This window comes from Rhyacophila brunnea, unplaced genomic scaffold, assembly GCF_057557595.1.
Source record: "Rhyacophila brunnea isolate RB1 unplaced genomic scaffold, BYU_Rbru_1.0 scaffold_7, whole genome shotgun sequence".
In the NCBI taxonomy this organism is placed as follows: Eukaryota; Metazoa; Arthropoda; class Insecta; order Trichoptera; family Rhyacophilidae; genus Rhyacophila; species Rhyacophila brunnea.
The window spans coordinates 4,172,022-4,188,950 of record NW_028233339.1 but is presented as its reverse complement, the minus strand read 5'-3'; the positions used below and the strand labels follow the sequence as shown (position 1 = coordinate 4,188,950).

The window sequence follows — 16,929 nt, the reverse complement described above, 5'->3', positions numbered from 1 at the left end:
GCGTTAAACAAACGACCAAACAGAATACAGCCTTGAGCTCCATGCGACTCCAAGTTGGACTCCAGTGTGGACCCCACCATACCCATGCGGATTCCAAGCTCACTAGAAATACCACCATCGTCGGCAACTGTGGCACCCAAGTATTTGAACCTGGACACCAGTGCTCGCAGGCAGACCGGAAACCCGCAGAGGAGGGTCGGCGTTGATGTATGCAGCACTGCACATGGATTTGGTCTTAGCCGCATTCAGATGAAGACCCATACGTTTCGAGTTTGCGGCGAGCCTGTTCAAAGTTACCTCCAACCGTTCGATCCAAGGTTAATTGGAAGCCCTAGCATTGGTACCCGTAATCCATAAGCATGGGTACTTATGGCGTAACAGCTTTTCGATATTACTCGTAATAAAAAATAAACACAGACCATGCTTTTCAACGAAGACTGGAAGATTTCCTGCGAATTACCATGTCTAACATTGGACCTGATATTGATTTATTATGTAAAAACATGCAATCACTCTCGTTAAATTGTTTTTGTATGTTTCACATACTTATAGTATTTTTTTTTCTTAATTTTAAATTGTTTTTGATATATTATGTGTGTATAATAAATATGTAATAACTAATGCAAGATAAAATTACTATATTTTTTTTACAATCAAAAATAATGCTGGGATTATATTTTTCAGATTTTGGGGGTTATGGTATGAAAAAGTGAAACTGGGAAAATGTGATGATATATGAAAATAAAAAATATGTTTATAATGTATTTTAATTAATTTATTTTGAAGTAATATAAGCATAGTGACATTTTCCTATCTAAATTTTAAATGTTTTTTTTTCCAATATGTTGATGTTGATGAGTCATGTGGTCATACTGCAAATAATCTGGTCTCAGCTTATTTTCATAATTGATTTACAGGTACAACATATTACTATCATGTATTTATTTCTTCATATTATTTTTTCAATTACAATTATCAAAAAGAATCTTTAACATTTTGAAAATGACAATGTTTTGACAATCTAATTGTATGTGTATATGAAAAAAATTAAGGAAAATAAACTCATCGGATTCAATACAAAGCGAGCTTTTGTAAAATAAATTATATGAAAAATATCTTTAAATAAAATTTTCTCACTAATTCATTAATTGAGAGCGATTCACTCCACTGATACATAATAATATATATTTCTATAAAAGAAAAAACATCTTTTAATTTTACACGTAACATAATAAAATTCGTTATGTATATTTGGGGAAAGAATACTTTTTAAAATTTAAAATAAATGCAAAGGTATATTAACAATACTGCAATACATAATACAATGGTAAAAGAAACGAAAGTTTAACTGTTACAATTACCAAGTACCACATTACCATTGGTCCACGAGTAGCAACCAATCTACTTAAAATGTAAACGGCGACAAAACAGTACTGGTGAGAATCCGGTCACGGGAAGGATAATGAAGAATATATTTAGTATACATATTATTCAACCTGCTATGCTATGCATAAACTTAGTTTTAATTATATTTCCAATGTCTATATGTGTCGATTCATCTAATTGTCAATATAATGGTCTATTATGAAATTTAATATTCAAGTATACATATACTAGGGTTCGTGGGTTCATACTCACGATTCGGAGGGTGATCTCCGATTCAAAAATAAAGACGTTCCGCCATTCGCAAACGGTAAAAGATCGAATGGTAAAAATTACATTCACGGGTATGGGGCGATCGGTTTGATCTCAACATTGCAATAACAGAAAACATATCTATTTTCCTTTAAAAATGTTTCAATAAATCTCTGAGAATTGCAAAATTGCATTTGATTTATTCAAAGATTCTACATAATATATCCTACTTACGCAATAAGGTAATATTGATATTCAATAGAAGTGTCCTAAATATGGCATCTCATACGATGTTTATAATATAGTTATAGATTATTAATGGTATTTACAATATAAAGTGAACATTCAAAATCAACCAGTAATACAATTGCTTTCATATTTTATCATATGTGAGTATAATTATAATTTAGTTTAAAAATAGTAAAGAACCCTTTTCTGAGGATTCGCAGCCGTCCTGAACAGAAAAAGCTGCCCGCGGACACGATTTCAACAGCGGCATGTATTTATTATACACAATCGTGCCCCCCTTAAATATATGACTGTACTATTTGGTAGTACAAGAATCTATCTTAGTCATTTATTCTTATCGTCTACGTAAAATGTATTGCTTCCTTCACATTGCCGTTTCGGGCGTCGAGCGCCCTACCAACCTTCTATATCTACTCTTAAACAAAAATATACATTGAAGGATCTCGATCTCCTCTCCGCCGGATAACACGACAAACGGAAACTTTCGATAACGAAAACGCTCGCAAAACAAGCCAAGATTTAAGACAGTTGTCCGATTCGGCGAAGCCTTCTCCAATTTAACGTTACCGCTTATTCTATGTCTTCCCGTAGTGTTCAGTTCTAGAAGATAGGAGTGAAGAATGATCCGAGAGAAGGCGGCGGCCGATCAGTCTGGCGCGTCAGGATTCCGGGGCGACGAAAACTTACCAACGACCGAAATGATAAAAATATTAACCACAAAAAGAATCTATTTACAGGAGAAATGCAATATTTTAGTTTTGTATTAAATATGCACATTTCACGATGTCAAGTTTGGCAGCCGGATTCAGGCCGGCCACGAGCGGTTCCTCTATTTCACGGCTGAATACGTTTGGCTCTGGTTATTGTTGGACGCCACCCATGAGCTGAAGACATCTCTGAAAGTGAAAATAAAAAAATGTCACATTAGAATAATAGCATTAGATGCGGAGAGTTTGGACTAATAAAGAGGAAACCTATCGACCTTTCTGTATTGCAACTCTTAGGGATCTAAAATGCTTTTAGTACGGTTGAGTAAAAATTTTATGAGATTGTTCATCAAAATAATGATAGTTCATTTTATAAAGACTCTTTTCAGGCTTGCAACATTAATGGTCAGCAACTTGGCATTTGCAATGTTAAATGACCTGCAGCTAATTTAATCATTAGCCTTACAAACCCTGTTATTAGCTTCACTATCATTTATATACAAAGGCTCCATCTCCATAGAAGGTTTTTTTCAACATCTTTGATTAGACAAGTCGGTTCTATGATTGAAATTGTCATAGAGAAATTTAGCAATACCTGCAATGGCTAACGACGCATTCATTGGAACAATATTCATCCTCCCACTCGCTGTTGGCGATGGCGGGGTTTGTGCAACCGTGGCGGATGCATGCTGCTGCGCCTCCTTCCGATCCGCCATTCGACTGGAAAACATTTACATTATTTTCATGATGCCTATTCAAAGAATTGAAAGCCGTAATTGATTTGTCAATGAAGCCAATGATATTACTCGTATGAACTGAATTTTCTCTATTTTCATTGCATGAAGTTAAAAGTAGGTAAATTGAACTGTCTAGTTTTGAGTGCAATAATAGTATAATAATAGGTTATCTATTTACCTGCGGACCCTGAGGGTGCTGTTGCTGATGGGAGTTCATCATCTGGTGTTGATTCTGGGGAGGCGAGTGGCGATTGGGCGCGCCCATTGCCATGCCGCCCTGTCCTTGTCCTTGCCCGCTCATCATCTGGTGATTCTGGTTGGCCATGTGATGGTTGTGCTGTCCCATCTGCTGCTGGCCTTGCTGGTTGACGTTGCCCTGTTGCCCTTGCCCCTGAGGCTGCTGGCCCATCTGCTGCTGCCCCATCTGCTGGGGGTGAGGGGGCATGTTGTGCTGTCCCTGCTGACCCTGCGGTCCCATGGGCCCCTGGGGTCCCTGTGGACCGTGGTGCTGGGGCGATCGGTGGGGGGAATTCAACGGCTGCATTTGGTTAGGCTGCGTCTGCTGAAGTTTAAAACGGCAATGATGTTGAATAATCTTAAAGTGTAGGTATAATATTAATCTTTTATAAAGAGAAAATATACAATGAAGTAGGTTCTTAACTGGTTCTATGCCTTCATCGAGTTATCTCACTCTATGAGGCTGTGATCGACAGGTCGCACATACAAATTTCGCGAGTTATCTCGTCTGACTTTTAATTCAAATTACTAGCCACTGTCCATCGATTTGCATAATCTAAAAAATTAAACACTGACGACATCTGTTAGAATAATTATGAAATACTACTAAGCCCCAAATTATCGGTATTACAGCGATTTTGTAAGAGTTTCGTTGTACATTCCATGTGTCGTTAAAAATCTGTGACCTGTCAGATACTGCCATAGTAATATTGTAAGGCATAGAAAAGGTTAAAATTTGCGTTGCATATTATTTTTACATTTCTAATATGGAATGTCAAATAGGTCAAAGGTCAATAAAACGGGGATAAAGGATATTGAAAGAATAACTATTGATACTGGTGTCAAACGGTATCATATCATGTTGTATCGAAGGATCAATCAAAGAGTACAATAATTTATTTGACACAAACTCTTGCAGGTTTGTCCAATATTTAGTCATATGATTTTTATTTATGGAAGAGGAGAAAATCTAAGTTTTTTCATTGAATATTGGATTCACACCTTCACAATGAAATAAGTGTGTCAACAGTGGGGTCGCGGAGAGATTTAATCCGAAATAAGTTTAAATAATTATTAAGAGGAAAAATGACTTAATGCTAACCTGATTGTGATTGTGGTGCAGGTAAGTCTGGTGGTGGTGGTGAGGCGGTCCCATGGGGGCGTGGTGCATCCCTCCCCCTCCCCCCATCATGGCTAGGTGGTGGGGGGGACTGACGAGGGGAGAGCGAGGAGGGGCAGGGGGAGAGCCTTGGCCTTGGCAATTGTTGAGGGGGACGTTGGCCGCTCCGGGCGGGTTGTTTCCCACTCCGGGATGATAGGGAGCGGGAGCAGTCCCGCCTGGGTAGAAACCGTACGGGGTGCCCGGGCCTCCTCCCCCTCCTACGCCACCACCGCCTCCGACTCCGACTCCTACGCCATTTCCTCCATACATGGCGCCTTCTGCCTCGCCTCCCTGAAACAATTGAACATCATTCATGAACGCATTCTGTATATCAATTTAACATGCATTGGACACTTCAAAATTTCAAGCACAAATGGTTGGTTTTAATGTTAATGCTTTCTTTCCGTAGTTTCAAATTGGAACAATATGCCCATTCTTCACTTTCTGTTGACATAAAGTTAGAGTATACGTTTTGTAACTTTGCACATTTTACTACACGATGGATCTTGAATGGCTTAGGATTCCTGGCTTTCCCTATGACCAAAAGCTTCATGTTGTGTGTCCCGGTTGCATTGGAGCACGGCATAATTATTGTGATGCGGTCCTTGGGTACTTTCCTCCCTGGTACATTACTTTCTTCGCGATGAACGTATGTTTTACGAAGGAGAAGTTTCCAAAATAAACCCGTCTCATCTGCGTTGTATACTTACTTGTATGCGGCAGACTACTGAATTTGACAATCGAATACCGGCGAATTATAGAGCTTGATTAAGTGCTTTAAACTCGTAAAAATAACAGCGGATTATAGTAGTTGTCGGATTACTGAGAGTGTACTGTATATGTAAAAAATATCATTTTCATCCTAGAGCCAGGAGTGCGAAGTTATGAAGAAGCAACTCTAACACACTACAATTGACCTCTGTAGCGAGAATTATTTCTTGACAATGTTAGGTGACCATGGTTTTGTCTCTACAGATATTTCTACATTGTTATTTGCACCTTGTCACCATACGAGTGAATGAAATAATCAATGTAACATGTTCAACAATCAAATCAGTCGAGTATTATTTAATCGCTTTCATAATGAACCAATAAAGTTATTTATAATGCACATTTTTAGCATTGAGCAAATGGCCAACAACTTATGCCCATAAGAAGACTTGAGTTTTGATGCGGAAATGGTATTTACTTTTTTTTTTTTTTTGTACTAACCTTTGAGACTAAACTGGCCCTGTAGGCAGCGAGTGCTTTTAGATATTCTTTCTTCGCTGCCTCTGTTTTTTGTTTATAAACCTGTAAAAAAAAAACACATGATGGATTAGATTACTAAAAGAATTTGAACTCTAATTGATTTAAGTTTTGTAGTTTTCCATTTGAGTAATTTATTTGCAACTCGGATTTCGCCTTTCGGCATCTTCAGGCACTATGCACAACTGACTAAGAATCCAGTTAATTATTATCATTGATATACCAAAAGAATACATTAAAAGATTGTGATAAAATTATTATTAAGTATATAGTAAGGAAAAATTATGAAATATTGGAAATTTAGAAGTGTTTGGAAATATCGTACATTATTATAACTGATATTAGTGGTGAAATGCTATGTGATTATTTAAAGCCTATCTTCTTAAGAAATACAATAAATAACCCAGATATTTCATATGGTTATACAGGTTCAAATCCCATCGAGCATCGTATTTTTTTCAAATACGATTTTCTCTAGTAGGTATATATCTGAGGTATTTTCAAGTTACTTATGGTCAATATATGGAATGTTAGTTTCTCAAAATCTTGTGATTTATTCGTTGAATAAAAGAAATGGTTTATTAAAAATTGTAATACTATGTTGATCTTTGCTCACATAAAAAGTGTAGCCTTCCATTCCCAGTAGTGTATAATTGTCGGTCCGGCATTAAGTTATGCTATGATTACATACTGATCTCTCAATAGTCCACCGAATAAACATGTTATTAGCTTGCTTATATAAGTTTTTATAATACATATTGATTAAAATCTTTGCTTAGTTATTGGTGGACATAATCAAAATAAATTATGTAGTTTGCTGTATGCAACTTGCATACTATCTTTTAACTCTGACCTTCCTACATAATCTTAAACTTAAAAGTCTACGGAAGTAGCCGAAGACCAAATAAACTCAATATTGTTATCTACTTACGCTTTTGTGTTCTGAATCTAACCCGTCCCACATGGAGGCGACGATTTTTGAAACTTCTCCAAAGCTGGCATTAGGATTCTGCCCTTTGATGGCCGCCTGGGTGTCTCGGAAGAACAGGGCGTACGCTGATACCGGTCTATATAAAAAATTGTACATCGTTAGTGTCATAATTTGTATCTAATCACAATAAGTTCAGGTAGAATTTGATATTTATTATTAGTTGTCGTATGCTACTAAATTTACTAAATGATACTATCGTCAACAAGGCAGTGTGCGCAGGTGTGACGTGGTGATGGGAAGTTTGTGGCTCTGGCGTATTTTGACATTACAAAATGAAACATACATGTGCAATGCCCATCTATCAATTTATATTATTTTCAAAATTGCCTTATAATAAAAGATTGTATCTGTATGTATTATCATTATTATTCAGACAGATTATCGGGTTACTACTGCGATGTTAATTCAATACTTACTTCTGAGGTTCATTGGGATCCCGCTTCTTCTTTTTTTTCTGAACCTTAGGTTTCTTGGCAACCTGTTGCCGGGCGGCGAGGTGATGCGTTTCGGGGGCCACACCGGCCGGTTCCGGCGAAGGCCTCTTCAATGTCACGCCTCCGCCCGCTCCCGGAGCTCCGACAGGGCCGCCCGCTCCCGCTTGCTGAGAAATCACATGGGAAAACATATCGCACGTCAGTTGCTGACCTTGTAAATGAGCAATGTTCACTCAGAGCTCACCCGTGTTTTAAATGTCAATTATTACGCATTTGTCACAAGAATGATTTATATAGAACGTTTATGACGAATTAAATGACTGTGCAATCATTCGATGGAGTGTTTTTTAAAGAAGAGTTCGTTAATTGTAGAGTAAGTTTAATATATAAGAGTAGGTACTAAAAATGCAAGCGTGTCTTTAATCACTATGTATTATCACATAATGCGCCCACACATATTTGATATCACCAGATACATCCGACTGATTGGTTGTACAAGCAATCAGACCATAATGTAAATAGCTTGCACAGTCAATATTTTAATAAAATTCTGGAATTGATTTTTTTAGACGAGAAAAAATAGTTAAAAGCGAAGATTTATTGAATGTACAAATCAGATGTCCACAAAGAACTGATGTATTTAATAAATTAAAGTGTTTTATCTCGTTTATATATTGTAATTAGGTATACATCTTCCGATGTTTCCTTAATTTGATCAAGTATAATAAAATTAAATATTGTTCACGGGCTCTGATTTGATATTATAAAAAGAATGGATATCATAAGTACAAAGATAATAATATTTGTGATGTAAAAACTTATGTTTGGCTGATCGTGTTCTATTTGAACATTTTTGTAGCACAGTCAAATATTTGCAGAAAAATACACATAATATTTACACAGAGTAAAGATAATTGTATGGCTGGACGTGATAATACAACGAGATTATTACGGTCCTGTATTAAAACACAAAATATGTATCACTAAAATAAGAAATAAGTTTTCATTTAATAGATGAAAAATAATTAATTTTAACGAGACATGATATCGTCGCCCCAAAAGCGAAAGGGCTCTTGTAACATTATGACAGCTTTGAGTTATGAATGTATTAAACGAATGTTCGTAATTTTTTTTCTCTACATTTAGGCAAAATGGCATTTATGGAGTTAAATCCATGAAATCACAATTTACGAAAGAAAATAAAGGTCGCTTGTATATTTGTAAACTGATCGTGAATTAACGTATAACAAAAGCGTAACATGTACACGATTTTGCCAGTCTATGTGCAGTGGTTACAAAAATAATATTAGAAAAAGGTACTATGTGTAATTATTTTTAAATGTGTAGAGGCCTTTGTGTTAAAATTACATTTCAATCTTAGAGTAATAATAAGTCACTGTGCTCTGAATTTTATTTAAAAATATTAAGAAATAACCTCCACACGATTTTTTTTCACTCCAAAAAAACTTAAAATGCGTTTTTCTCAATACTCAAATTTTGCACGAGTGCCCTTTTGCTTTTGGGGCGACTTTATGAGGCATCCAGTTCTGAAATCTGATGTATTTGGCTAAATTTTAAGAAAATTATGACTGTTTTTGTCAGTAAGTATTATTAAAAGACTTTTTAATTATAATATGCATTATAGAAGACAAAATTCACTTAAGCTAGAAATAGTAACGATAAAAAATAGAAATGAGACAAGATTTTGTTCATCAGCAATATAGACAAACCTTTATTTAAAAAACCATATTATACCATAAAAAGGTTTATGTTCGTCATCATGCATGCGTACAGTGGATTTTGAAACTGGTCATGTTTTTAAATAGGAAAAATAAAAAAAGTAAATAACGATATCAGAATGAAATAAAATTATGGATCGATTCTTCTGACCTCTCAAATATTAGATTTAGCGTATGCTAATATGGTTTGGAAATCGGATGCCTCATATGAATAGAAATTATGTGCAAAATAAAAATAGTCTAAAGAAGTGTTTGAAAGCATAAAGGCCTCAAAAAGCTTTGTATGGGAACAATGAAAGTAATGCAGCATGACATTTTTTGTTTGTTCTATAATATTATGGAAGATATAACATTTTTAACACATTTAAAACAGCAATGAAGCCATAACCTCAAACAGTACCAAATCTTGCGAATCGCCAACCAAAGGGAAAATAATGCTGCATTACTTTTAGTTATTTATAATTTTAGTTACGAGTTATTTGGTGGTTAAAATAATTTGAACAAATATACTAATGTTAAAGACACGGTTGAGAGTTAGGGTGATAGGAATAGGTATTAAGCGTTGGAGAAGATATTCGGAAACAAGCGAAGACTGGAAAAGTGAAAATAAGTCGACCATTAAACTTCTATAATTCTATAAGAGTTATAACTTCTTACATTCACTTTTAAGCATAGTATTACTTATAATATGTATGTCAAGTCTAAGAGCAGTTTCACACGAGACACCGGTGTCCAGACACCAGTGTCTCGTCTGAAACAACACTAAAGGTCTACGTAAAAGTAAGTTTTATTATTAATATTGGTGTAAATTGAGTGATAAATATGTAATACTAATAGAGATTACAAAAACACAAGGAAAAATAAATTAACTGTGTATGATTTAAACAAAAAGTGTACTATAGAATCAATTTCACATACAAAGTTTTTTATGTAGTTAATTTCGATAATGTCATTGAACATTAAATAATATTTTTTTTAAAATTCAACTGAACTGAAATAAACACAAACTGTATGCAGACAAAACAAGAAACAGTAAAATTCAACTTTCAGAATATAAACTATCTAAGAATTTCTCAATAGAGAGAGGTAATGAAAATGATATTCAAGAAAATTAAATATCTAAGAGGTAATTATATACATGGCCTTTAAAAGTTGAAGTATTGATTAGGTTCCCGGTTAAAAATAACAATTCGTGAAGGTCAGAACGAAAGTCTCAATAGCTGAGATATTGTTAATGAGTTATTTATAGATGAGCGAGTAAAGGTTGACAGCCGGAGGGGGCACGCGCTGCGCCTCAGTGCGGCCCGTACAGGTTTCGCAGCGCCCCCCTCAGACAGCAACCGGGAAGAGATGATGCAGCGGAAAGGGGCCAGGGAAGTTTGAAGGAGCGAAAGGAGCCGACCGCGCGTCGCGACACCTCGGAGCGCCCCCTCCCCACACACCTCCACTCTACCGATCGATCTGTTAGGTACGGTTGCGACTCGCACTTCTACCGTATTTGCATTATACTGCTAAATTTCTATGTTCAGAAAATCAAATCTGTTGTAGTATTTTTTTTGCATTTAAACTTATGTAACGATCTGAAATTAGGCAAATTTGATGTGAATATTACACGCGAGTGAGAACTGAATCGGAAGTGCCATCGGGTCGACGAGTGGTGTGGGGGTGGAGGTGTTGAGGCGGCGCGGCGGGCGGGGGTGGTCCGTTACCTGTCGGAGTTTGGGGAACGGTCGCCGACTCGCCGAGCAATAGTGAATGGGCAAAAAGCTCTCCGCGTCCCCGGGCTGCCGTACCCACCGAGAATAAAGTACAGTTGAAGATATAGTCCGCCGCCTGACGGGCGCAGTTCACTTAACACAACGGGAGATGGCGAGGCCGAACGATCGCCGCCGGGAGCGAGACTTCTGCACTAGATTACTCGGGAGTCGCCGACTCCGGGAAGGAGGAACATGGACACGCACTGGTGGAGCACGCTGCCTACGCCTACCACCTCATACCTGACTTCAATCAGGCTTACAAATCGCTCACTTGTACCGTTAAGGTTAAATCAATACCTCAAGCATGCGATGGTGGCTCCTGACGGTAATAAGTGTTTACTCAAATAATAACTTCCTAAAAACATACATGGTATGCAATCCTACAGCGAGCGTACACAACCTACAAAACATAGTCAATCATTCCAAAATCCTGCCAGAAAAACAAGACCGCTATCGGCAGAGTGATATTTTCACAAAATTCTTTTTTGCAAATGTAGTTATTTTTTTCTGGTTGATTTCAACGTAATTTTGCGGTTTCATGTGCCCCAGCTTCAACAATAATTGCTTCTATTAAATAAAGCCCATAGAGTGCATACCATTGATTCCGAAGATAAATTATTGGAATAGAAATATCAATTCCATTAAGGCAATAAACCTATATTGTTTTACATGATGACTATATTCTATTGGACTAATTTTTGTAATTCTGTAACGTCAATCTGTAAATACTTACCCTGCTCAGCTGTAAATAATCTGTTTAGGGCTTCCTTACAAACATTGTTTCTCAACTTCACCATAAACTACAGTATGTTTCATGACAACTTTAAAATTTGAATTCTAGAAATAATATGTGAATATGACATCGGTCGACTCGAGTTCACTTGACAGCTGTGCTCCGATGCGGGTGGGGAGGGATGGAAACGGTTGAACACTGCGTTCGCTCTCAATGGAAAATTAGGTGGTCGAGGATAAGGAGTGGAAAGAGAATGCTTGCCGAATTGCCAGATTTAGAAAACCGTAAGATGTCTGGCGAATAATTGATTATATAAAGCGAAGGAATGGGCGGAATTCGTTATCATTACAACAACACTACTGTGAAATAAGAAATGATAACCGGTATATTTTTTAAAGTCGATTAGGTATATGCGATTTCTGCATTACACTTTTATTTATTTAGTCATTAAAAATTTTATCTGGCTTCTAATAATAATATGATCAGAAAAGTTTCATATAATATAATTATTGATCTATCAAATTGAGTCAATGATTACAACATAAAAAGTTTATTCTTATTCTTTGAAAAAAATTTGTATTTATCGGTAAATATAATGAAATGTATGTTCCTATCCACAACACAAAAGAATTCATAAATAAATAACACAAAAAGAAGTGTGATTAGTATTGTCCATAGGTTTTCAGAAACCTGTCAAGTGCAGTAAGCAGGGATTGTAATATTTAGCATGACAACACTAAACAGTTTCATTATATCGTCGGAAAGCTTTTCTGATACATAACAGCTACGCGTAGACACGTAGACTATACAATAAAATATAAAATAATACAAAAGGGACGACGGGTACAGAACAAAGCATGCATCGCTCGATAAGTTGATTGTAATCTGAACAGAAACGATTCTCTCTCCTGACGATGAAGTCGTTCGGACAATGTCAACTCAAATTCATATATCTAGCACTGGAGTGTATGTACATCCACATAAATCAAAAAATAACATATTACAATCGTGTTTTTTTGTAAACACAGCAAAACAAGGACAAACACCAGAATGTCATAAATTGAACGTAATAAAACCAATTGTCATTTGGTGACTAACAATATAAGTCATCCACTGTTGTTATATTACATTAGATCTATATTTTTCACAATCATATCAAGTCAGGGTTATGTGACTTTTGGACATAAATTATTACAATATTTACATACACAAATGTGTAGAATCTTACTGGTTTATTAGGTCAGTAAAGAAACACAAAATTAAATTTCATGATTAATGCAGTTTTCCAGTGGCCATAGATATAAAATAATATTATCTATACATTTTGACATTCTGGTTATATTGTTAATACAATTACTAAAGTATCATGATTTGGGCATAATAATCAGGATATTCATGAGTAAAGATTGTTTTTTTTAACGCACCTCTCTAGTATAATAATAATATTACTATAAAATCTTCATATAAGTATTATGGTAGCATAGTTCCGCAATCCAAAATTGGACTGTATAAAAATAACATAATAAAGAATTTCAATGTGTACCAAAAGTCACTGAGGAATAGATAAATGTAAAATAATATTTTTAATTAAGTATGTAGAACGAAATAATATACATATATATTCATGGAGTAACATTTCGTTATATATTTTAAATTCCAGTATACATGTATCATAATAATAGCACGAGTTTGAATAGTGTGCATGTTGTCTCACCATTGGCGCGTGATGCGGTGCGCTGTCATCGCTGTCTTCACTAGTGGTGTGGTGGTCTGCGGAGTTTGCAGGGGGTGGACCGCCGCGGGGAGGGGATCTACCGTAGCCGGGCTGCGCCCCACCTTGCCCTTGGCCTTGTTGGCCTTGCTGCGGTTGTTGAGGAGGTTGCATCACTAATAACCGAGGTCCGCCCGGTTGTTGCTGTATCAAATAGTTACCCGGCGGCTGGGGGCTACCGTATGCTCTGAAAATAAAGGAATAATTAGAAAACATTCATGTGAATGAATGATCATTAACATATGATATTAAGAGCATACATAAGTGAAACGGCAAATAATTTTCAACAATAGGTGGGACAAAATTTCGCATTTGTCGCCAATCGCCGAGTGGCATTCGAGGTGGGAGCACGTCGATTTTTTTGCGATGGCGTCATAAGAATATATTCTTATATTGTGTAAAGACGACTAAAAACTTTATGCCTGTATTCGAAAAAGAAAACATGCAATGAATATATTATTATTATTACTAATATAACAATAAACATAACACTAAATGGATGCATGTTGAATTTTTATGACAAATTATGTTCCGTTCGGCACGCGTCATTAGCACAATCCGCGCGTCGCATAGTTACAATCTTTTTAGACCATGTCGCAACTGAGGTATAGCCTTAAATGAAATGTAATATGAAGTGAAACTACACTACATATTATAATTATCCTATAATATTAAATGTCACCTTTCTTCTCATTCTATCTATTGGTCAAATAAAATGAACTGATAATACTACATAATACGTTTATGTATGGGATTTCAATTTATTATAAATCAAAAAACTAAAGGATTCATTCCTAGAAAATAAATAATATCATGAAACACAATATGTCATTCAAATTTGAAAAATCGTTAAAGTCATAGATAACCATTATTTAATTATATTTATACTTCATCAAAGTAGGAGTATGGTTGAACTTTTTTAGAATTGAAGTGTGGCAACATTTAAATTAGTATTATTAAATTTTATATTATTATTAATTATTAGCAGCTACATAATGTACCACTAATATTAAAATTACACCAGAATTTAAAGTAATGATTTGTCAATTTGTTTATATTATGCACTCCAGATTTACATGTAAAATAATGGGTATTCTGTGTATTTTAAAATAAATCCACTTGAATTGTCGGCACTCGGTATCATATTATGAAGCACTGATCGTCACCTCATTTTGTGATAGTCAAGTAACATGCGACCCTTCGCCAAATATTGGTAAATAGTCATTTTTATTTAGTCGGGAAACACACTAAAAATATAATAAAATAAAATTCTATTTGTCAAATTCAGGCGACTTTTGAAAAAAAAATAAGAGTGAATTTGTGGTGTGTTTATTCTCACTTAACTGGTAGACCTGCCACGCCGGGCCCTACCTAAGCCCGGGCCACCAGGCTAGAGCCCTGTCAGCCCCCCTTGTGGGGGCCATGGTGATAATAATCTGTTTCTGTCTGATGTTTGACCATTGTACCCTCCCTACGCCTAATTATTATAATGTAATCTCAGGAGTACTTCTAATATATTATGGCAGAATGAATTCAAACTACATACTGTGAAGATAGACACCGATGGAAATTCACCTTGTGCACGCCAGAACAACTCTTGTGATCTGTATCATTTATAAGTTTTATGGATAGAAATAAAATACACTCACGTTTGCATGGGGTGCTCTTGTGGTTGTAGATAAAGTGGTTGCTGGTAGGAAGGCTGGCCATCGGGTAATGAGAGTCCATCTTGAGCTGGGTTGATCATGCCCATCTGAACAGGAAATACCGTATTAATATTATTGTCATTCTAACGGTGTCAAGGTGAATGCTCTATAGGTAAACTTGATATCCAAAAGTAATGAGAAAAATATAATGTAATTCAGCAGTCCATAAAATTTTTTATTTAACATTATATAGGTATACACAAGATTTAAGAATGGGACAATCTTTTTATTGAAAATATATCATTATAAAAACCTCGAAAACATTGAATTGGTAGCTTAACATTTTGAGAGCACTCGCCCAGAAAGTGAAAGATGTGTGTGTTCAAGTCGGTTAAAATTTTTTGTAAAATTTTCTGTGGTTTTTTTAAAATGATGTATTTTTATTCCGAAAAGTTGTGGTATCCAAAGGTTGTGACCGAGAATTCTCGAGAAATTAATATACCAATCTCGAGAAACGAAAAAAGTTGAGAAATCACAAGCTCTAGCGGCATCCGATCTCCGATCATAAAATCTTACGAAAAATGTTTAGCTCAGTCGTTGAGGATAGCATCCAACGACGGCGCTACAATCATGAGGCCTTTATACACTGATGAGCCTGATGATATCAACTTTGGGGTCTTGTGACTGACTAGTTGTCCGCCGTCGCGCGCTGCCACCTGTCAGTGAACGCAGTGTTGCCAACAAAACTAAAATTATAGTACATTTTGGTCCGCGTACTATTAAAAAAGTATAGTACGTCAAAAATATCACAATTTTGAAAAATTGAATTCGCCGGTTAGCATATTTTTACATTTTCAACACGTCCTATAATTTTTGCCGAAATACTATCATTTCGATCATGACAAAAAGATTGCAGAATTCAACAATGGCGACTCAACCAAAGACGGCGGACGACCAGTCACAAGCGCCCAGCTTTGTATTAAATATCAGCCGTGGGTGGTAAAAATATACAAGTATTTGATCCAGTGTAACGTCTCAATAGGTTGGACGAATGTTCAACTATTCCTCGTAAAATATATTAATATACCTAACCTCAACTTAGTAATTTAGTATTCTTAAGTAAAATAAATATGTTTTATTTTATTTATCTGCACATTATATCACCACTAATGACAGTGTTTAGTATGTAATCAATAATAAATTAATTGTTGTTTTACCAACAAGACGCGTTAGTAATGTAATAATAATCAGAATCATTTAAGTTTCAGAATGTATCCAGTAGGTCCTATTTCGAAAATAAGCATGAGGATATTAGATATAGGTATACAACTGCAAGATAATTAAGTATTTAGTGGCAACATTAATCTATTTATTACCTCTCTATTTTACCAACCCCACCAATTATTAAATAAGAGATTTGGACAGATGAAATAACAAATAAACGTCAAAGCGGAATACCGTGTAATGACGTTAGCACTAGCAAGGCGAGCGTCATTCGAATAATTTGAATCATGATTTTCAGATCTCTATGGTTATACTGTTTCTAATTAATTATGTCGATGTTACACTTATGTACTTCTTATTGAGTGTTGGAACATTAATAATGAACTTTTGATAGCATATCGTCTATCACATAGATGTACGTCGATCACCTCACTAGATAGTAAATGTCGATTTTCATAATGTTCGAAAATTGAATTTTCAATTTAGCAGTGTAAATAATTTGATTGCATTTTAGGTTAGTAACAAATGTTTTATTGTAAATAATGTAACTGTCGCTACTGTAGATTTTAGGAAGTGATTTATTTATTATCCTAATAATCGTAATAAGGAGTACATATTAGATTCAGTAATATTCTAAAAAAAACACATAAATCAAGTTA

General features: G+C 35.5%; 1 protein-coding gene across 5 annotated transcripts in view; it reads right to left on the bottom strand.

The window, feature by feature from the left end:
- Positions 1-753: 753 nt before the first annotated feature.
- Positions 754-16,929, bottom strand: part of LOC147064383 (uncharacterized) — an 82,700-nt gene continuing 66,524 nt past the window's right edge. For 2 of the 5 annotated variants that reach the window (XM_085957417.1, XM_085957418.1), the window contains exons 4-13: positions 15,050-15,153; positions 13,344-13,587; positions 10,849-10,923; positions 7,383-7,567; positions 6,907-7,042; positions 5,940-6,020; positions 4,668-5,018; positions 3,507-3,890; positions 3,187-3,311; positions 754-2,780 (exon numbers count right to left, since the gene is read on the bottom strand). In XM_085957417.1, coding sequence (XP_085813543.1) covers positions 2,714-2,780; positions 3,187-3,311; positions 3,507-3,890; positions 4,668-5,018; positions 5,940-6,020; positions 6,907-7,042; positions 7,383-7,567; positions 10,849-10,923; positions 13,344-13,587; positions 15,050-15,153 — 1,752 coding nt within the window. In that variant the 3' untranslated portion in view covers positions 754-2,713. The remainder of the gene's footprint in view (positions 2,781-3,186; positions 3,312-3,506; positions 3,891-4,667; positions 5,019-5,939; positions 6,021-6,906; positions 7,043-7,382; positions 7,568-10,848; positions 10,924-13,343; positions 13,588-15,049; positions 15,154-16,929) is intronic. The other 3 variants (XM_085957420.1, XM_085957421.1, XM_085957422.1) reach the window with 2 other exon arrangements.